The sequence below is a fragment of the Schistocerca americana genome, chromosome 9 (genome assembly GCF_021461395.2).
Source record: "Schistocerca americana isolate TAMUIC-IGC-003095 chromosome 9, iqSchAmer2.1, whole genome shotgun sequence".
NCBI classification, from domain to species: domain Eukaryota; kingdom Metazoa; phylum Arthropoda; class Insecta; order Orthoptera; family Acrididae; genus Schistocerca; species Schistocerca americana.
Genome location: NC_060127.1, coordinates 71989409 through 72013564, shown reverse-complemented (window position 1 = coordinate 72013564; position 24156 = coordinate 71989409). Strand labels below are relative to the sequence as shown.

At 38.1% G+C, this 24156-nt stretch overlaps 1 protein-coding gene across 1 annotated transcript in view; it reads right to left on the bottom strand.

The window, feature by feature from the left end:
• LOC124550905 (nuclear RNA export factor 1-like) overlaps positions 1–10891 on the bottom strand; it is a 144063-nt gene extending 133172 nt beyond the window's left edge. Inside the window, exon 1 of the mRNA XM_047125687.1 lies at positions 10663–10891. Coding sequence (XP_046981643.1) covers positions 10663–10738 — 76 coding nt within the window. The 5' untranslated portion in view covers positions 10739–10891. The remainder of the gene's footprint in view (positions 1–10662) is intronic.
• Between the last annotated feature and the right edge of the window lie 13265 nt (positions 10892–24156).

The following is a 24156-nucleotide window of genomic DNA, read 5'->3' as shown; positions in this document are numbered from 1 at the left end:
TCCATGTACTGCCTGGCTTTTTCTTTTGAACCATTCTCACCAATTTTTTCTCCTAGACTTAAGAAATCTCATAAAAGATGGAGATCAGTGGCAGTGCCGTACATGTATTGAGCGCCTAATAGAAAACGGTATAAAGGACTCGCTAATATTACAGGAAAAAGAAATTAATGAACTGAAAGAAGAAATAGGAGCAATACGCCCTGAACATTAACAGCTCGTGAAGAAATACGAAACTGCGATGGGAAATCTATCTGCTGAGCGGTCAGCAGTCAGCAATCTCTAAGTTCTTTTGGCGTCACAGGAGAAGCGAATAAGTGTATTAAAAGGTGATTAGCCGCGGCACGTTTAGAATATGAAGACCTCAAGATGACAAATGAAGAAATGATAAAAAAAATTGTTCAAAGCAGAAAGTGATCTACCTGTGTGTTCGTGTGATTCACATGTGCAAAATAATCCCGTTATAGGTAACTGCATAAGTGTGAACAAGGATCATGTCTCCAGTGCCCCATTCAAGAAATCAAATACTAAACACATCATCAGCACCTCAAAAGGTACTGTGCGTACATCTCTTTCGTCAGGTAAATCTAATATGTGGCCAAAAACAGTGCAGGTAAATCCCGCGAAATTATCAATCGATAATTTTCAAAATAAAGTGGAAGTAAATACGAACCTTTTTGGTAAACAAAATTTGCGTGACAAAAATTTCAAAGCTATTGTATTGGGCGACAGCCAAGCCCGCAATGTATCTAAATTCTTAAATGAAGATATAGACTTCGAATGTTTAGGTTATGTTTATCCCAAGTTCAGTGCAAACTTTGTCCTGAAAAACATAAACCAAAACTCTGCCACAACAAGCACATCTGATATTGTGATAATTGTAGCAGAAACAAACAATATTGCTTGCAACAACAGTCAATACCTGATAACTACTCTAAGAAGGAAGTTACCTTGCATTGTATCTAAAAAAAGTGTTTCCGGTTGACGTGCCATTCAGACATGATCTTGGGTCATTCCACATCAAATCACCCAATAAAAAATAAATTTTACACCCACCTCCTTAGATTTTCATGAAATTTGGCTCAAATGGTTCTAATACCATCCTGACAACACCTGCAAAATTTTTTTGCTGTATCTCTTATGGTTTTTTTTTTAATAAATTTTTTAAGTTTTTATGTTTTGCGTTTTCCGAACCTTCCGAAATGGTAAATTTAATTTGTATTCAAAACTTTAAAATTCCTTATCTTAAAAACTCTTCTAGATAACATCATGAATTTTTGCAGCAAGTTTATTTATTACACATATTTGAAGATAAAAATGATACTATTAAAATATATTAATATTTTCTATGAAAAAAATATATATGTATTTTTTTTCTTTTCTTTTTTTTAACGGATATTTTGTTTTATAAGAATTGCAATATCTAGAGTCTCAGACCTGATAGAATGCTCGAATTTGTTTTAATTTACTCTTAAACATATAGGCTACTTGATAAAACAAAGATGATGATGGCTTTTTAACATGTTTATTAATTATAGTAGATTACATTAGAATTATGTACAAAGATATTGTACTTACGACACTTATGTATAACCCAACTGATTGCTTGAAACATTGAATTTTTTTGAGTAATTGTCTTTTTAATAAACATTAATGCTGATTCAACTTGTTTTTCCACTTCATCCAAGAGCTTTCATTTCAGTTCTTTTGATACAGCCTTTATTGAAGTAATACATTCTTCCAGTGCCGCTTGATTGAGGTGCGTCTACTAGACAGACTATGTGCTCCAAAGGCACTATGCAAGAATCTTCTCTTTCAGGCCAATAAAATGATGCAGCTGGTCCTGAAGGATGTAGATATAGAATTTCTGCATCTTCTTCATCATTGAATATTGTTTTTACCAGTCGAAAGTACCAGTTACCATCATAATTTACAGCCACATAGCTATTTATGGATGGTTCAACACGAACCCAATCAGAAGATGAATGGAAAGAAAAGAGTAAGGAGGGTTTTACACTATCTGTAGTCCTCCTAATTTCAAGGTTGGTTGTTGCAAGTGGTTTGAAGTTATGAAAACTTGTTGTTCCAGTAATGGTTCGGATTGCTGAAAAACGGTTTTCTAGTTTTAACCGTAGCAAATCAGCTTCTTTTTTGTCAATAAAGTGAAAATGAACACACATCGATTACTGTCATTATTTGTTCTTTGTCTGAAAGCTGTAGACCAGCTTCCCTTAAAATTCTTTTAATAGTTCCTCCTAGGCCATCACAAATTGACTTCCCATGACTTGTTGCAAAAAAAAGAGTGTTGGGCCTTCAAATTAAAGTCTCTCAAGTGTTCAGTCAAATTTTTAAAACTGTTTCTATTTTTGTACTGCCCAGCACAACTATCTGTAAAGTAGTGAACTGAGTCAATGTCAGTATGATGTGATGACAGACACTTTGTAATTTCTTTTTGTACAAAGTTAACAAAACCAGTATCACATTCTTGGTCACCACTAATAAAACATTGGTTGGAAACAAAAACATTGTTTTCCTCATTTCTTAGAAAAACTCCAACTGGGTGTAGAGTACAACCACCTCTACTCCAGTGGTAACTTTGGATCTCATTTTGTATAACAAAGGAATAATTTTCACTGAAACCCATCACAATAATTGCTGTTTTGGGTGGTGGGTCTTCTTTCAATCTTTTAAAGGCTGCTGATTGGGATTTTGCTATAAACGAGTGCGGGGTGAGCTTTTCCAATGACCTAACCAATAAAGAAATGTAGTCTTCAACACTGACAGACTGTTTGATCATTTCTGCCCTGTCTGTGTTAACCCACTGACTGATTACAATTTCTTCTTCTAAATCATAATCTTCACTTAGTTTTTCAGATAAGTACTCAGTTAGTGCAGTATTTGCAGTATAGCTGTCGCAATGACGTAGCATGCAGTTTTGGTTTTCCGTGTTGCACACAAGCATCTTAATTAGGTCTTTATAAGATTCTTCAATTTTCACAGCATCCAGTAATAGTTTAACATTCTGGTGGATACTGCATACACATACAGTGTGTCTGCCTGCAGCACCAGCAAGGATACACCATTTAGGTCTGAAGAAACAAAATTTTGAAAATCCTACTTCTACCTCGGGATTCTCCCATTAGAAAGAATAATAGAGTTCTCTCAAGTTACACAAAATGAGTCTTTTTTGCATGTACACATTTTTTTGAACACTTACTTTGTCTTTTGTTCCAGGTAGCACTCTGGAACTTTCATCCTTTTCATAAAAATCTGTTACAAGTCTTACTGTATTTTCAGAAAGAGTTTTACCTTTTTTTGGACCAGGAGTTTCCAAAATACCCTTTTCAGATTTTAGCTTTCTAGCTTGTCGCACCATGTACTCACTCACATTAAATTCTTTTATCACTTTATCTTGACTCCAAGAATCTGGAGCCAAGGTCAGAATCTGGATTTTTCTAGACCTCCCAACAGGTGAAATCTTCTCTTTCATAAGAGAAATCATTACATCAAAATCCTTTAATTCAACCATGACTTCATCATCTGTTTCACTTTCATTGACTTCAACTCTTTATTTTTCCTCACAAAAGTTACAGCATGTTGAGCAAAACTTTTGTCCAGGTTTTATGCTAATATTTTTTGTCAGTAATTGTTTAGAAAGATCCAAGCCTACACTTCTCAACGATTTTTTGATGGGCTTTTTGCGTTTTTTTAGTGGGTCTACACATGTTTGATACTTTTCAAAAACATTTAAAAAGTAGTAGCTGTGGTATGAACATGTATTCTTAAATTCACACAGATTAATTCCAGATCGTAAGTGGATCAAATCTTTTTCTTCCTCGCTCAATTCAGATACCGGCTGTAACTGTTTTGAAGGTGTGTAGGTTGTTTGGGAACAGTCAGATTTTTTAAATAACCCTACGCTACAGGTTTGAATATCTGACATACTGATTTCACTTTTGGTCTGATTACTGTTCTGGTTACTTTTATAAGATATTGGAAAAGAATCTCTGTAAACTAAGTAACAGTACTTACTGAAAGTTCGAATAAACTTAATAAAATACTATCCAAGCACTATTTAACATTGTAATAATTTTTTACTTCAAAACACAGGAGTAACAAAACAAAATCCAAGCGTACATTGTTACTCGAAGAAGACAAAAACTTATTTTCGGTGTATAAGTCACTTGGTACTTTTTATTTTTAAAATATAATATTATTTTAAAAATTAGATAACTATTAAACAGGTTAAAAAGCCAACATAATTTTTCTTTTATCTAATAGCCTATACAATTAAGAGTATTTTAAAACAAATTTGAGCTTTCTATCAGGTCTGAGACTCTAGATATTGCAGTTTTTGTAAAACTAAACATCCGTTAGCTAAAAAAACTTGTAAATTTTTATTCATTTGGAAGGTTTTAATATATCTTTATGGTAATTTTTTTTAACATTTAGATATAATACACAAACTTATTCCAAAATTTCATACTGATATCTTGAGTATTCTTTAATATACAAATTTTTTTAGTTGTGAGGACATGTTTAAGTTACGATTTCCGACTGCTGAAACAACGCCAAATCTAAAAACTTTAAAAATTTATTTAAAAAAACTATAAGAGATAGAGCAAAAAAATTTTACAAGTGCTTTCAGAATGATAAAAGAAGTAATTGTACCAAGTTTCATCAAAATCTGACATGGTTGGTGTCAAGGCCTGGGTGACTTGACATGGAATGACCCTCTTCCAAATTGGTCATGTGTGAATGTTGAAGTAGCAAGTACTAACTCACAGATACATAAATTATGCTCAAAATACGCAAATGTTACCTTAATAAAAGCAAGTGAATTTAGTAGAGATCTATACACACACACACAATGGATTTCACCTTAACAACTTAGGTAGAAATGAAATCGCTAAATTCATAACAGAAACTGTAAAGAAAACAAAAGTACAAAGTAGGCCCACAATACCACTCGGCTACAGAGAACTGAATATCACCCCCAATGCTACTGTTACATCCGACAGGTCTCACGAAAATTTGGTACCCAAGTGCAAAAATGGTTTGGATCATACCAACATCAGAGCTCAATTCAGCACACCTAATATAGATAAAACTAGTGATTGCTTATCACAGCTGCCTATTCCTGCAATAGTTAACTCTCAAAGGAAATCTTTTTAGACTAAAGAACTAAAAGAGTTACAGAGTAAATGTTGTACCCAGTAATGTGCCAGAGTCCCACTCACTTAAAAAACCAGTGTACTCACACAAAAAGTCAAAATTTTGTGTTTTCTTCCAGAATATGCAAAGCATAAGGAACAAAAGTTTAGAACTACAAATATTTTTAGAAAGCTTTAGAGAGACTATAGATGTGCTTTGTATAGCCGAGCATTGGCTTAAAGGTAATGAAACTGCCTATTTTTCCCTTCCAGGCTTTCAAATGGTTAACAATTTTTGCAGAACTAACAAAAAGGGAGATGGCTGTCTAATACTTGTCCGAGACTGTAGAATGTAATGCATTAATTGAAACCAAGTATATGAACTGTGAAAAGCATTTTGAACACGTCACAGTAGAAGTTAAATCTATTAAGCTCTAAGTTATATGTATCTACAGACCACCTGATGGTAACATACAAATATTCACCTCCAAACTAGATATGCTACTACAACAGTACAGTTTAAAATATCTCAGTATTATCTTATGTGGAGACTTTAATATAGATTTCCTAGTAGAATCCACTGTTTCCCGGGAAATAGTGAATATATTGCAATGTTATAACATGATAAACTTAAACAAAAAACCTACTAGAACAACTAATACCAGTTCCTCTGCAATAGATACTGTTTTGGTTAACACTGACATGTCATCTGTCTGCAAACTAGACATCTCCAACGGTATATCAGATCACAACTGCTTGATAATGAATATGACCATGCAAGATGCAAATAGACAGACAAAACCTCCCCAACAGACTTACAAAAGATCAACTGGCAATAAAAATAATATAGCACATTTCTCACTTCTGCTCCATAAAGCTGAGTGTAAAGGTGTCTATTGTGCCAGCAATGCTGACAGAAAGGCTAATGAATTTATGAGCATCTTGCAACACTGCTATGAAGTGGCATTCCCAATCAAACTTACAGCTAAAAAAATACACATTTCAACTGTCCAATAATAAATTGTTAACACCAGGAATATAAACCTCTTGCAGAAATAAGAGACTGCTATATGCATACAGCAAAACTATAGACAGTGAGGTATTCCGTAACTATTTAAAGCAGTATAAAAGAATTCTAAACAAGGTAATTCATGAAGCAAAGAAAATGTATAATAGGCAATTCATTATCAACTCAAGTAGTAAATCAAAAGCCGTGTGGAGATTGATAAATGAAACAGTTGGCAAAAAAGACAAGACACATTCAATAACCTGCATTAAAGATCAGGATGGTGTTATCACTGACCCTAAGCAATTATGTGAAATATTTAATGACCATTTCACAAATATTGGTGACAAGTTTTTTTCTTTAATCAAGACTCCTGCACTCGCTCATCACTTAGATTCAGCAGTATGCCCACAATCAATTTTCCTTGGCCCAGTCACACCAAATGAAATCTGCAATATTATAAGGCAGAGACCAAACAAACATTCCTGTGGTCTTGATGGTATATCTGATTGCCTTTTAAAAAGAGTCTGCCATCATGTGCATGAACAACTGTCAGATATAATAAACTGCTCTTTATCATCAGGTCAATTTCCTAGAATTTTTAAAGCAGCGAAAGTCATTCCTCTGTTTAAAAAAGTGGAAAGGAGTGATGTAAACAACTATAGACCCATCCCAGTCTTATTAAGCTCATCAAAAGTCCTCGAAAAATCAGTATATGACCGTGTTATAAATTTCTTGGAAAGTAACTGCATACTAAGACCTCACCAGTTTGGGTTTAGGAAAGGGAGATCAATAAATGGAGCATTATACTCATTTTTAAATTAAATCTATAGGGCACTCAATGATAGAAAATACACAACAGGTGTGTTTCTTGATCTCACTAAAGCTTTTGATCTTGTCAACCATGAATTACTTTTGGAGAGACTACTACGTTATGGGATCAGGGGATATTGCAATGACTGGTTTAGGTCATATCTCTCAGACGGAGTACAGAAAGTAGTGATTACATCAAAAATTGGTGAAAATGCTCGATCAGAGGAGCAAGTTGTAAGACAAGGTATTCCCCAAGGCTCTACACTTGGTCCCCTTTTATTTCTAATATTCATCAATGATCTGCCCCAAAGCATTCAGGAAGGTCTAATGGTAATGTTTGCTGACGACATCAATATACTGTTTTCAAATCACTGTCCTCATCAACTCAACTCCACAATTGCTGATACAAATTGTAGTCTGGTAAACTGGTTGAACAAAAACATACTTCTCCTAAATAAAGATAAAACAGTGTATTTAAATTTCCACTCGACACAAAAATCTACTAGAACTAGTGGTCTGTGATAGATGATATCAGGATTGAGAATGTGCCCAACAGCGAGAAAGAGCCACAAAAATCCTTGGAGTGTGGATAGATGACACACTACAGTGGGACATACATAGTATTTTAAGTAAAATCTGTTGATATCGAAACACTAAAATGTGCCTACTTTGCATTAGTACACTCAATAATTACACACTGCATTCCTTTTTAGGGCTTTTCCCATAAGAATGTATTTATTATGCAGAAGCGAATAATTAAGACAATGAAACAAGTACCCCTGTCTTCCACCACTAAACATCTCTAAGGAGCTCAGTATTTTGCCAGTGCCTTGTATCTATATTCATGAAACAGTGTTTTATTCATGAAAATCTTCATATATTTACCAAAAATAGAGATGTCCACCATCATGATACTTGTCATTACAATGACATATTTATAGCTGATCAATGGCTTCATAAAGGGCACAGTAGTGTAAGGCACAGGGGAGTACTTCTGTACAAGAAGCTACCTGAAAATGTCAGGTCTTGCCAGAAAGGATTCAGATCCAAAATAAAGTCAATCATACAGAGGCACTGCTGCTATTCTGTGGAAGAATTTATGAATAGTAATCTAAAACAATTTTTTGTCATGTATTTTACTGCATGTGTTAAAATATTACTTTCAACTGACTTATTTGACTCTATTCACAGATATAACTGTTCCTTGTTATGGCTCATCTGCACTTATGATAACACAATGTAAATAGTGTTACTCTGTAATCATTATCTGATGACCTTATTTAACATACCAAAAAAGTTATGATTCACTATGTACAGCATATAATTTATATAAATGTATATCTTAAGAATGTCTATACTTATGCATGTAACTGAATACCTACAAAATAAGTATATTTACGTATCAAAGCATGTTAAATGTAACTTATCCTACATCTATGTGTAATAACACAAGATTTCTGGATGAATAAATAAATGAAATGGTTGTTAAATACATTAGTTACTTGTGTACTGTTGATTAGGATGGTCTCATTCTCTTTATTAGTAATACTACCTACCCCTCTGGTTACTTTTCCTGTCTTCCTTCTAACAACATTCCACACTGATTCAATTTTATTGCCAGAGTTGTTAATTTATTCTCTCTACAAAGCATTCCAACTAAATGGAGGAAAAGTTGCTTATGTACGTAACAACTTTATATGCGCCATATTGGAATCTTAGTTTATGGTCGTTTCCGCCACATTTGTGATGTGACGTCATGGGTCAAAGCAGGGGGGGGGGGGGGGGGGGGGGAGGGGGGGGGGGGGGGTTCGGACGCTTCCGTATCCTACAACCCATGTTTACTATTCAATTTTTCTTGTTTTGGTCTCTACTACTTTCTTCCACAATATGGAAAGCAAATAGCTTGCATTAGAAGATTTGTTTCACAGTACTGAAGATGGGTTCATAGCTATTAAGATAAGTATTGAGTGAGGTGGTGCAGTGGTTAGCACATTGGACTTGCATTCAGGAGGACAACAGTTCAAATCCACGTTCTGTCTTCCTGGAATAAGTTTTCCATGATTTTCCCAAACTGATTCAGGCAAATGATGGGATGGTCCCTCCGAAAGGGCACGGTTGATGTCCTTCCCATCTTTCCCTAATCTGATGGGAACAATGACCTCGCTGTTTGGTCCCCTCCCCCAAATCAACCAACCTATCTTAAGATATGCTATTCAGAGCCCATGTTTACTAGACTTATTTGATTCAAATCATCATTCCCATGTGAAAGGAGCAACAAACATATGGAATATTTTTAGCACAGTACACTTCCACATACCATGCCTCATGGGAGTTGGAAGTTGTCCACAATCCTTAGTTTTCATCTTTAATTCTTCCAAAAACAATTGGATAACTTCCGTTCTACCTCAGCTTTGGATATTTTGAAGCCTACAATAAATTCTAGATACTAGGGATTAATTTAGCTTTTACTTATAATTTGTCCAATTTCATAACATCAGTGAGGACTAGAATATTAGGTGCTCATATTTCTTTAATCTCATTAGGAGCTGCCAAGAAGAATTTCCTTGTTGGAAGCATTTCCCATCTTGAATCTTTGCAATTCTCCGTTTCGGGCTGACGCTGGTCTTGGCCTCCACAAATAATTGTTGATTTGTTGCTACAATGCGTGTAAGTGCTTTCTGACATCTCAAACATAGTCACTTACATAGCACGTGACCATATGCTCCACTCAAGGACTCTGTTAAAGGTAGAGTTTACAGACATAGCTCAGCCGATTTGTGTACTGGTTTTGCTGTACCTTAATTAAAACAAAGTTTTGAAACAAGTATGTCTGGACCACCTGGCTGACAACATAGAAAACCTACATAGTAATAACATAGCTACATTATGATGACAAAGGTAGCTGCGTCGTTACTGGAAAATTTCACTGACTAGTCAGTTAACAAATACATTAAAAAATTACCTACCACTATTGAAGATGATTTCTGATAATTCTAAGCACAGACCTTTTTTTTATTTTCATCTTGTTTACCAGTGTGTGTGTGTGTGTGTGTGTGTGTGTACACGAAATATTAACAAGTAACCAATCTATGGCACAGGGTAAATTTTTTATGTTGATATAATAATTTTTACTGAATTATGGGAACTTGAATCGTTAGGGATTTGAACATCGAATCTTCCGCATTATTTGGAAGACCAATGTTCTAATCTAGGCCGATTCAATTTGTTTGTCGACACTGAAAACTGTTAGTGTTTCCTTCTACTAGTTATGTCACCTCGAGATTGCATACAGAAAGAGAAATAATGGTCAAGTGGTTAGAATACTGTGCGCTATCTCCCATGATACAAAATTAAAGCTTAATCGAAACTACATGATCGGCGAAGGCCGTCGAAATACAAATAACCTATGTTAATAAGTTATCTCAAGGGACCACAACAAATGAATATTAGTTACGGAACCCACACGAGCCTCTGTCCTACTGATCATTTACGAACGTTAATTTAGCATGCACGCTTTGTTTTGTTTATACGGAAAAATGTGCACTTTGAAAGAGGCCATTTTGATTGTGAATGATCTGCGTACTGGAAAACTGAATAAGAAACATGTACAACTACATCTACATTTACGAAGAAACATAAAATGTGCTTCACTGTTACGTATACAGTAGTGTTTCACGTGTGAAAATTACTCACCGAAATAATATTTGCCTGGATCACGAATTCCTCCATCGCTGCCCCAGCTCCTGTTCGGTTTGTTCTTTTTAGGCATAATCACCTAGCTAATAAATGCAACTTAGCTTTTAAACTATATAACTCTAAGCTCCAAGAAAACTAACACCTTTCTTACGAATTACAAGTAGTACATCAAAATAAAACACAATAATCCGCAACCATTCCTCAAACGCAACATGGGTATGCACCACTGTTGCCAACTTCACGTAGTTACTAGTTAATAAGTTAAATATACGTGATTTCCGTTTGTTTGTAATCGTTATAAATCGAATCTATAGGACACCTACGTTTCCGTCAAGTTCGTAGACGGTTTAAGGAATTGTCTAAGAACAAAGTTTTAGATGTATTATGTATTGAGAAACAATTATTAATGCATATTTTTATCGCTACATTTTATGAACCTGGGGTTCCAGGGAAATTAGTTCAGTTGGAGTTATTTGTTTCCGTCCCTAACGAAAGAGAACAACGCTAAGTTAGGCAAATACCTGCTGCAATTTCCGGTGAACTTTACAGGAGAAGGATCTTTTCCTCGTGAAATACATTCTTTAGAATTCACTTACGAAGTGCGTGAAGAAAGATTGCTTGAACGTCTCTGAGTACCCTGTAAATAGTCTTTAAAGGAGTTGGTGACGGATATCATGAAAAAAAATCAGAAGACATTATTATTTGCAAACACACAATTGGGGTTATTAGCCAAGAAGCGTTGCATATTGATATAGCGGCCTGTCTCCGACCGATATATATCGAACGCGCTACCGTCGAGGCGCCCTGTGGTACACGGCGGACATGCCACCGCCGTCACCCCCCGTCCACCTTCTCCAGTTTGCCGATGACACCGCCTACCTTGCCCTTGCCCCCACCCTGCAACGCTCCCAACGCCTTCTCCAATCCCATCTTGACCGGTTCACCGCTTGGTGCAACCAGTGGTTGCTCAAGGTCAATCCTTCCAAAACCCAGGCGATCATTGTAGGCAAAACCACCCCTTCCTTCCGCCTCCTTGATTTCTATCTCACCGTCTATGGCCGTCCCACCGCCCTCACTCCTACCCTTAAGTACCTTGGCGTCACCCTCGACCGTCGCCTCTCCTGGACTCCCCATCTCCAGACAATCCAAGCCAAGGCACGTTCCCGACTCCGTCTCCTCAAGCTCCTTTCCGGCCGTACGTGGGGTCTGGACCCCTCCACCATCCTCCACACCTATAAATCCCTCATCCGCCCTATCCTTTGTTATGCCCATCCAGCATGGATCTCCGCTCCCCCTACCTTTTATAAATCCCTCCAAATCCTTGAACGCCATGCTCTCCGCCTCGCCTATCGCATCCGTCTCCCCTCCCCCACACGGATCCTGTATGATCTCATCCCCTTCCCCCACCTCCTCCTTTTCTTTGAAAGGATACGGATCCTGTACACCTCCCGTAAACTTGATCCTCCTCACCCGCTCGTATCATCGATTCTCTCCCATCCCCGCCCGCTGCCGCGCCTGTATTCCCACATCCCGCCCGGTCTCCATCTCTCCACCCTCCTTACCCTCTCCCAAGGTGGCTTCCGCCAGCTCCCTCTCCCTGATGATGTCCTCGTCCCCTCCATCTACCCCTGCTATCAACTTTGACCCTGCCTCGCCCCCCACTTCCGGTTCCTTTCGGCACCCTCCGTCCCTTCTCTTCTCTTCCCTTCTTTTTCCTTTTCCCAGTCCCCTCCCTCCCCCCTCTTCCCCCGGGCTTCCTCTCCCCCTTCCTCCCTCCCCCCTATCTCCCCTGCCCGTGGCATCTCTGCTCTCCCCTCTCGCTCTCCCACTCCCCTTCCTCCTCCTCCTCTCTTGGCAGGTCCCCGGACTCACACACGCAAAGTGAACATTCACGCGCCGGAGATCATCGCCTTCTGTGTCTTGTGTGTGTGACGTCGTTTAGTGTTTTTGGTGTCCGCCATCCCACTACTACGTTCACTTGTGCCGTCGGATTCGTCAGTGTTCTGTGCGCCGTGCCAACGTGTTTTCAGTGTTTTTATCGTCACGTGTGAACGACTCCGTGTTTTTTGTGTCTCTGTGACCTCTCTCTTATGCCCGTCACTTTGTTTCATTATCATGCTCCGTTCTTCTACTCTTGTAAACGCTATGGCTGAAGAGCGGCGTAGTGTGCCGCTGCCAGCCTACCTGATTTGTACAGGCTTTAAAATAACACTAAAGAAAAAAAGAAAAAAAAAAAAAAGTCGAGGCGCCAAATATGGATCTTATTTCCATTTGCGTCCAGTTGCGAGACGCAAGAATTGTCTTCCGCGTTAACATCTGAACGCCGTATAACTACAATGCAACCACAGTCTAACACACAGTCGCGACACTTCACCTCTCCTCGATTTGGATGCCTACTGCAGCGCGCCAGTAAGTAAAACTGTTGAGTTCCGCGCGATCGGGAAAGCGAAAGCGAATAATATTTGTTTATTTTGGGTAGTACAATGGTTTTTACAAACGGGAGCGTAGCGTAATACATTGCAGCAGCGGCAAGAATAAGATACCTCATCTGTGGTGGAATATGGGACAGATAGCCCACATGGGAAGTAATACCTTCATTATTTAAAGTACCAAATAAACCACCACAACTGTAGCTTAAGGGAAAACCACACAGACGTCATAATATAGCGTCAAAATCAATAAAACTGTTTCCCAACATAGAAGAAACCAATTCCACAACTGTTGCTAAATCTGAGCCACAAACGGCAAGAATCTTCAACATATTTGCTTTTGAAGTAAAAGTAATTTTTTACAAAAATATTCCTGTATTAGGAAGACGAGTTAAGGCTAATGCACACTGTCCGTCATGTCATGTCATGTCCCATCTAAATATTCACGGCACCTGCACGTCAAGCTTTATTCACACTGTCCGCCACGTCATGGAACATCAAATCAATTCAAGCGACGTGATCTTTACGTGTGAAGTGCACATATGCAATACGGTAGCTTATACATGTAGATGCTGGAGTGTATATTCATACAAGAATTACATTTATTTGACTAAAGTGGTTTGCAGTCTGCAAGGACAGTTGTGTATTATAGAAGGAATACAGAAGTGCAGAACAACACAAAGCAGAGTGGCGTCCAAAAACGGTCATTACGAAACACAGAAGGGGAATTTCATACACTATACCAGGAGCTTACGGAAGGGGAATCTGCATTTCATATTTTAGACAGTCGAAGCACCAGTTTTTTCACTTGTTAAATAAAATTGCACCGAGAATTACTAAAAGGAACAGAGTGTTATGAGCTGCTGATACATCTTGCGAAAAATTGGTCTGTTTAAGGTTAAGTTTAGCTGCCAGTCCAGTGCAAATTTTTATACAGTCATCATATTGTACTCAATACCTTTCCCTTCGAGATCTATAGGTTTTCTTTGCATCCCTTTTTTAGCTTTTAATAGTTCAAGTACCTTAGTTGTACTGAGGTTAGCTAGTGAAACCACATAAATATTGACCACTGATGGTTGCAAAACCTTCACACACAATCCAGAGAGATACTTAACGATAAATAAGTCGGCCACAAACACATTATTTAAGCAAAAAACTTGCCCTCAAACACATATTTAAACAAACGACTTGCAGTGTCTGAAGGTTTCGGTCTATTTCTTTATGAAGCACTATAAATGCCTGACAACATTAAAATAAATTCCACTTCCCAATCAATCTGATTCTGTCCACAGTGCTTTTTTCGCTTCAAGTTGCAATAATATTACAATCCATTTCGTTGCAAAATACGTGGGTCGTTCAATAGGTAATACCCCACTTCTTTTTTTTTTTTCAGAACATATTTATTTTTACGAGTAAGAATTTGGTGACAATATACATCAACATGTCTTGTCCATGTCCCATTTTTCTATGTAGTATCCATCACATGCTATCGCCATACGCCAATGTTGTGGAAGATCATGTATTCCCTGCCGATAGAAGTTCTTGTCCTGTGGGCATAGCATGTGTTCACTGCATGACTGACACTCTCATCATCTTCCAAGGGTGCCAGGTCTGGAAGGTAGGGTGGATGAACCAATGATGTCCAACCGAACTTGGCAATTTGTTCACGGGTTCTCAGACTTGTCTGTGGGCGTGCAATATCGTGTTGGAGCAAGATTTCTGTTGGATTCTTGTCTGATCGAACACGTCGGAAACGGTTCTTGAGCTTATTCAGAGTCTTCACGTATGCCTCTGAGTTGATGGTTGACCCTCTTCACATCACATCCACGAGAATGACGCCATCACAGTCACAGAAGACGGTCACCATGACTTTTCCAGCAGAGGGGGTTGTCTTGAATTTCTTCTTTTGTGGTGAATGAGGATGATGCCATTCCATTGACTGCTTTTTTGTTTCTAGCAGAAAGTGGCCCACCCAGCTTTTGTCCCCCATAATGATCCGTGACAGAAAGGCCTCTATGTCGGTCTCAAAGTACTCCAACTCTTCAGACGAAATGGCCTTTCTCTGAATATGGTGGTCCGCTGTGAGCATTCGTGGAACCCATCGTGAGCATCTCTTTGAATATCCGAGAGCCTCAATCATTGTAGACGCACTTCCCATGCTGTCCGACGACTGTAGAGACAATTGGCGAGTTGTGATACGCCGGTCGGCTCCAATATGGGCATCCGCACGATTCAGCATGTCTGCAGCAGTGGCTGTGACAGGACGTCCCGAGCGTGCTTGATCATGGAACTCTGTTTCTGCGTTTCCTGAGGCTGTAATTTTCCTTACCCATCGCCCAACTGTACCCATATCAACTGTAGCATCGCACGCAAACGTTTATGGATCTTCACCACGAAACACCAACAATGACGTTTGTCTGTGTATATTAATTTTTTTTTTAATGTGCTGAATTACATATTGAATGACCCTCGTATTAAATACAGTACCGATATGTACAAATTCCACTTTGTAGTAGTAGTAGTAGTAGTAGCTTTATTCATCCCTAGATCTCTTTTTCCGAGGATATAGGACATGTCAAAGAATTTACAAATTTAGATCAATTTAAAATAAGCTAATTTGTACACACATATTTTTACAGACTTCTAGTTAGAGACAATCATTAGATTTACTCCTGGTATACAATACTTTTTTTTACAAATAGCTTACTAAATAATGTAATGCCACATTGTTCACTCATATCTCACTATCAGTGACTGCACGCGCGCGCGCGCGCGCGCGCACACACACACACACACACACACACACACACACACACACACACTCTCTCTCTCTCTCTCTCTCTCTCTCTCTCTCTCTCTCTCTCTCTCTCTCTCTCTCTCTCTGGTGATCTCTGGGCCATTTTCTGTGCCGCAACTTCCCATTTGCTATCCTGAAAAACTGAGTCAGCATCCCTTCATAATGCAGTGAGATGTTGAGATCAGAAGGAGGAAGAGGTGCTACTATTGTGCTATGCATAGGTTGGGGGTAAGTATTTCTAGAAAGGAAAAAAGAAGGAAGAAAACATAAAGTGAAGGTGTTGTGTGGAATGTTGGATATTTTATAATCATCATAATTATTATTATAACATTTTTTATCCTACCCCTACTCTGTTTTAGCTAAGTAATCCTTCGATGTATAAAATGTATTGCACAACAGGCCCTTTTTAGCTGCCTTTTTAAATAAGTGTATTTTTGCAATTTCTTTAATCTGTCTTGGTAATTTATTGCACAGTTTTATTCCTAGGTAGAAAATGCTGTTTTGAATTTTGTATTTATTTTTTCTTGGTAAATGTAAGTTGAGTCTATCTCTTGTTGCATGGTCATGGACGGAGCTGTCTGTGCAGTAATTACCAATGTTATTGTTGATGTGTACAACTGACTAGTAAATGTATTCACATGGAGCAGTTAAAATCCCCAGTGTTCTGAACAAATCTTTACAATGAGCTCGACTAGTGTTTTTGGTAATTATTCTTAAGGCTCTTGTCTGGAGTTTGAAAATTGTGTTCATATTTTGTGCATTTGTTCCCCAAAAAATAATGCCATAACTAAGAATTGAGTGTACATATGAATAATATGTAACTACAAAGACATTGCATGTTAGACACTGATGATAGGATCCTAAGGGCATAACATGCTGATGACATTCTGTTTGCAAGTACCTTTGTGTGTTCACACCACTTCAACTGAGAATCAATATTATTCCTAGAAATTTTGCATTTGTTACACAGTCTATAGAGGTGCCATCTACATTTAATTTAACATTGTCATTTTTCTGCTTCAAACTGAAATTCACGGAATTAGTTTTCTTTACATTAAAGGTCACCTTATTACTTATTGACCAATCATAAACTTCCTCGAGACTTTCATTTGCTTTCTTGGCAAGGAGTTCTCTTGTTTTCTCAGTGACTTTAATATTGCTGTCATCAGCGAAGAGGATTTTTTCACCATGAGTAACACTACTGGGAAAGTCATTGATTTATATCTTTTTGGAACCCCTATACTAATGTATTTTGGTTCTGATAAGTGTTTTACTAAATGCTTAGATCTATTTGAAGTATGTGTTATCTCTACTCTTTGTACCCTATCTGTTAGGTATTATCGAAACCAGTCATTAGCTACACCTCTTATTCCTAATGCTTCTAATTTATTTAATAGAATCTTGTGGTCGACTGTGTCAAACGCCTTAGAAAGATCCAAAAATCTGCCTGTGACACAATCATCTTTATCAAGAGCATCAAGTACAACTTTTGTGAATTCTACTATGGCTGACTCCATATTTTTGCCACTTCGGAAACCAAACAGTGATTCGCTTAAAAGATTGTATTTATTCAGGTAATTCATTAATGTGTCTTTCATAATTGCTTCTATTATTTTTGAGAATGCTGACAGCAGGGAAATGGGCCAGTAATTTTCTATGTCTTGTGCGTTACCTTTCTTAAGCAAAGGTACAACTCTTGCCTGTTTTAACTGCTTTGGAAATGTCCCTGATGTGAAGGATTCATTTATTATATTTGTTAAGGGGCCTTGTATAATCCCTATGCATTGTTTCAGTACACACATTGGTACTTCATCTAAGCCTACTGACTTTTTATTTTTCAGTTTTTGAATTGTTTTACTGACTTCATTCTCTGTGGTTGGAAGTAACATTATTGTATTTAGTGCAACATTATTTACAGGTGTTAATTTCGTTTGGGGGGATTTTTGCTGTAATGTCTCTGTAATACTTGAAAAATACTCGATTACGTAGTTTGCTGAGTGCTGCGGATCATTTATTACTTTATTCCCCTCCTTTACAGTATGTTATTCTGCATTTGTTTGCCTCTCCCCGTTTCCTTTTTTGTAACACCCCATAGTGCTTTGCTTTTATTCTCAGCACTATATATTATTTTGTCATTAAATTACTTTTTTGCAGCAATCAGCACCTTCCTATAGATCTTTTTGTATCTATGATAGAAATTTAAGAATTCTGGATCACTGCGAACCTTTTTCATGGAACTGAGGTGTTAAAGTGTTTGGGAGGACTTCTTAATACCTGCTGTTACCCATATGTTTTTGTGAGATGTTGATACAGACATGCATACTTTTGGAAATGCCTTTTCAAAGTTCAATTTAAACAATGTGGAGAATTTAGAGAATTTCATATTAACATTGGTTTCCTTATACACTTCATCCCAGCTTTGTTTTTCTAGTTCTTTTGAAAAAATTTTTGTTTTGATTTCTGATAGATGTTGTTTGTAAGCTTTTAGTTTAGGGAATGATTCTGCGCCTGACTTTACTGTTGTTATTTGACAGAGATGGTCTGATAGTCCAAGATCTTTTATAGCTACATCACATTTTTCCCTGTCCATATTCGTGGCCACATGGTCAATTACTGAAGAAGTCATTGTGGTAACCCTTGTTGCACTATTGACCATTAGGGACATGCCAAAACTTTGAAGGATGTTTATGAAGGTGCTGCTAGATTCATTTATGATAAAAGTGTTGATGTTAATGTCCCCACACAGAATTATGTTGACCTTTGTACTTGAGACTTTATCTAGAACTTCTGTAAACTTATTGAAGAAAGTGTCCACACTGCCACTGGGAGATCTATACACAAACAAAATGATTAATTTCTTGTGATATCAAGCCCTGTTAATTGAATAGCTAATATTTCAAAGTGTTTGTCTTCATTTATGCTACTGAGGACATGTCTTGATTTGAACTGTGTTGCTTTTCTGATATAAATGCTTGATCCTCCACCCCTTGAAGCAGTTCTGCAGTAAGATTTTGCTTTTTCATACAGTAATAATACTACATGTTGGATTTCTGTGTCTCTACACCACTGCTGAGTAATACAAACTACTGAGCAGTTCAAAGATTGGAGCTCAACTTCTAATAGTTTTATTTTATTTTTATTTTTTATTGCCTGCATGTTGTGATGGAGAATTGTTAACTCTGTGAAATGCTCCATGTTTCTCTTTCAAGTGGCTTGTTTTTCTTTGCGACATCTGGTGTGTGATATTTGAGGTGTTAAAATCTAAAATTACCAAATAAGCAGCAACCAGTCGCAAAATCATGTTTTACTTATTCACTTTTGCAAATCGGTTTCAACTGGTTAACAGCCATCATCAGTGCTACAAATACAAGAATAAAAATAATTAATAACAGTGACCAAATGAATAAATGTACATAAAGCAATGTAAAACCAGTTAAATGTATATAGATGCATTAAGCCATTTAAAACGCACATACAAATTTACCTTTCAACGAATATGTGCCCTTAGTAATAATACTGTCTTAAGCAGAGGTCAAACATAAAGTGATACATCGAGAATTGACTATGACAACGAGAAACCATAAGGGGGCCCTTATTTGGTCACTGCAGCCCACCTCTGAATTGCTTTGATGTCTTCCTTCAATCCGACCTGGTATGGATCCCAAACGCTCGAGCAGTATTCAAGAATAGGCTGCACAAGCGTGGTAGGTGCGGTCTCCTTTATAGGTGAACCACTCTTTCCCAAAATTCTCCCACTTAACCGAAGTCGATCATTCACCTGCCCTACCACAGTTCTCACACGTTCGTTCCACCTCATATCACTTTGCAATGTTATGCCCAGATATTTAAATGAGTTGACTGTGTCAAGCAGGACTCTAGTAATGCCGTATCCGAACGTTACAGGTTTGTTCTGCCTACTCATCCTCATGAACCTACATTTTTCCACATTTAGGTCTATCTGCCATTCATCACACCGACTGGAAATTTCGTCTAAGTCGTCTTGTATCTTCAATCAGTCACTCAACTTCGACACCTCACTGTGTGCCATGGCATCATCAGCAACCAACAGCAGATTGCTGGCCATCGTGTTTGCCACATCATTTATGTATATAGATAATAGCAGCAGTCCTATTACACTTCCCTGGGGCACTCGTGATGATACCCTTGTCTCTGATGAACTCTCGCCATTGAGGACAACGTACTGGGTTCTATTATTTAAGATGTCTTCGAGCTACTGACACATCTGTGAACTTATTCCATATGGTTGTACCTTCGTTGAAAGCCTGCAGCGGGGCACTGTGTCAAATACTTTCCAGAAATCTAGAAATATGGAATTTGCTGGTTGTCCTACATCCATAGTTTTCAGTACATAATGTGAAAAAAGGGCAAGCTGAGTTTCGCACAAATGATACTTTCTAAAACCATGCTGATTCATGGACATAAGCTTCTCAGTCTCAAGAAAGGTTATTATATTGGAACTAGGAATATGTTCAAGGATTCTGCAGCAAACAGAAGTTAGGCATATTGGTCTTTGATTTTGTGGTTCCATTCTTTTGCCTTAATTGTTTACTGAAGTCACCTGCGCTTTTTTCCAGTCGCTTGGGACTTTATGGTGGGTGAGAGATTCTTGATAAATGCAAGCTAGGTAGGAGGCCAATGCCATAGGATACTCTTTGTAAAATCGAACCCAATTCCATCTGGACCCAGTGATTTATTTACTTTCAAATCATTCAGTTGTTTCTCTACGCCAGGTATGCTTATCACTGTCGTCCATACAGGAGTCCGTCTGTTGGTCAAATGACTCTATGTTTGCACAATTCTCCTGAGTGAATAATTTCTTGAATGTAAAATTTAAAACTGCAGCATTTTGTTTTGCCATCCTCAACTGCCACACCATGCTGGTGAACAAGGGACTGAATGGAAGCCTTAGACCCGCTTAGCGATTTTACATAAGACCAGAATTTTCTCAAGTCCCCTGTCAGATATTTTGCTAAGGTATGACGATGGCAGTTGTTGTATACTTGTCCCATAGATATTTTCACAGACGCACGAATTTATACTCGCTTATCGCCATTTGTGCATTCCCTTTTGAATCGAAAGTGCAATGGCCTCTACTTCCTTAGCATCCGCCGAATTTCTTTATTAAACCCTGTTGGGTTTTTTCCATCATTTATCCACTTACTAGGCACATAACTCTCCAGACCACGATTTGCAGTCTGCTTAAACTTTACCCATAATTTCTCTACAGCCATCTTACTGGAACTTGTGATGTCAATTCACTCTCTAAGTGAGATGCAAATAATGGCCTATCTGCTCTATCTAACCTTCTTGAGTGATTTATTAACTTTCATATCATAGTTGCTACAATGACATCATGGCCACTAATTCTCATATCTATACTGAAATTGTCGGTAAGGTCCGGCCTTCTTGACTGATTCATTCGCTTTCGTAATCATAGTTCCTATAATGACATCATGATCGCTAATTCTCATTTTTATACTGAAATTGTCGATAAGGTCCGACCTGTTTGTAGCTACAAGGTCTAAGGCATTTCCATTGGGTATGGGCTGCCAAGCTAGCTGAACAAGACAATTTTCAGAACAGGTTTATAAAAGTATTCTGCATGAGTGTCTGTCTTTACCACCCCCCCTCCCCCCCCGCAATGAATCTTTAGACATCCCCAATTGTACTTGGCAGGTTAAAGTCGCCTCCATCTAGTACTGCATTATATGTGTACTTACGCGCGATTTACCAGAGACTTTATTTGAATGACTCAAGAACTTGCACAGCAGAATCAGGTGGCCGGTAAAAAATCAAACAATTAACTTGATTTCACCTAGACCTGTTATACTCTACCAATGACTTCACTGTCATACTCAACTTCGACCTCCATAGAGACAACATTTTTGTCAATTCCAATGACCACTCCCCCTCCTATGGCCTCTAATCTGTCTTTCTGACATACGTTCCATTACCCACTAAATACCTCAGAAGTTTCCACCTTGGTTTCAGCCATTTCTCAGTTCCAGGAAGACCCATTTGACTTCGCTTGCTTCATATCGACTGACGAGTGTTCATAAGAGCACCTCAAACTGCTGCCTAGCTTAAAAAAGCCCTCATGTGTCCTCTGCAAGCACTCTGCTACCTGAGTCCTACAAATACCCACACATTAACACAGGTCTAGAAATGTACAGCCAAGAACATCACAGAGGTGATGTAACCTTTGGTTGACACCATCCGCTCGGCTCCAAACTATAGGATCCTGATCAACTCTGGGTACGATGCTGCAAATTGCGAGGTCTGGTTGCACCCCGCACGTGAGACCAGCATACTTCAACACCTCTGCCAGCTCCGGCAGCTGCCTGTACGAACTGAAAATCGCCTCAGAATCTATGCGACATGTGTAGTTGATGCCGACAAGAGCCACAACTTGCAGATGAGTGCACCCTGATCGCTCGATAGCCACAGGCAAGGCCACCTCCACATCTCGGCAGATGGCAGACATACCAAGTGCACATTGGCTTCCTTTCCAGTCCTGAACGCTATCTACCTCAGGGGTTCCGTAACGCACCAAACATTGGAGCTCCCAGTAACAAGCAAACCTCTCCCGATGTGTACCTGCTCAGACCTTGCTGAAGGAGCGGCCACTAATGTTACTTAAAATCGATATCTGACACACATGAATTTATCGATAGTATTTTTTACAATCTATGGATATATCGAATAAATATCGATTGTTTTGCGCTAGTATTTCAAATGAAATGTAACTTTCTAAGAAATTTTATTGAGTAAAGACAACAATACAACATATGCAAGTTTTGTTTTATAAATAATAAGGAATTTAAATTCTTGCTCTTTAGTCTCTTGCTTAAAATGCAACATTACAAGATATGCAATTTTTTTTATAAAATGGAAGGTACTTTAGGATATACGGATTTTTGGGTACATGCATTTTCGAAAAATTTAGACTCTCCTGTTTAATACCATGTATAAAATATTTGGATGACGTGAATAGAACTATTTTAAATAATTTTTTCAAATAATTTCGACACACGATGTTCCGCACCTTGTATATGAGACGCAAAATATACCTGATATAGACAGCCTTGCCAGAGATATAATTGAGCACAAGAGAGTTAGCTTGGCTACACTGCTAGACAGACAATAGATTCTGCACCATTTGTATTGTTTCCTTTGTGAGTACATCCATGTCATTGTTGTGAAAGTCGTATGTAGAGAAGTCATTGAGTTTTCTTTCCTTCAACATGCCAAGTCCTAGTCTGAAGGTATTTAGAAAGTGTGTACATTACCGCAAGAAAGTAAAGTGTACTAAAAATTCGTCTGATTCATCTTCATCAGTATCTGATGTCCCAGTAGCGACTAACCTCAACACTGGTAGGGATACATTGAGTGATGCTGCTGCCACTACACCGGAAAGTGCTTCAAGAAGAACTAGCTGGAATTGAAGAAGAATACAAGAAACTAAATGCTGGAACTACAAAATATGAGGTAATTAACGTCTCTTTTATTATCAGACGTTTTGGAGAACAATGTGTGCTGCAAACAATGTGGAAAATGTGGTGTTTCATTGAAAACAAACTTACATATAGGACTTGCTTGTGTATTAGAGTTGATGTGCAGTTATTGCAAACACAGTGTTACTTTCTTCAATTCCTCACATGTTACTGCAGATACAGGTAAACTATACGATATAAACATTAGACTGGTTTATGGATTACAGTGTATAGGAAAGGGCAGGGCTGCAGGTGCCATGTTGTGTGGTGTGATGAACCTCCCTCCTCCACCTTCAAAATTTAACAAACATATAATTTCAATAGGCTCAGCTGTAGAAGATGTGGCACAGGAAAACATGAAAGATGCTGTTAAGGAAGCAGTTGTTGAAAATAATAATAGCAGAGATTTGTCCATAGCTTTTGATGGAAGCTGGCAGAAGAGAGGCCACACATCTCTGAATGGTGTAGTAACAGCTACAAGTGTGGACACTGGTAAGGTAGCTGATGTGGCAATACTTTCCAAGCATTGCAGATGCAAGGAGAAAATGAAAAATAAACATGAAGAGGAGTGCATGGCAAATTACTATGGGTCAAGTGGTGGTATGGAAGTTGCTGGTGTAAGAAGTATTTATCAACGCTCAGTAAAATGGTACAACGTTAGATACATAAATTATCTTGGAGATGGTGACTCAAAGGCTTTCAAAGAAATTGAGGAACTGAGACCCTATGGTAACGATGTGAAAATTTCCAA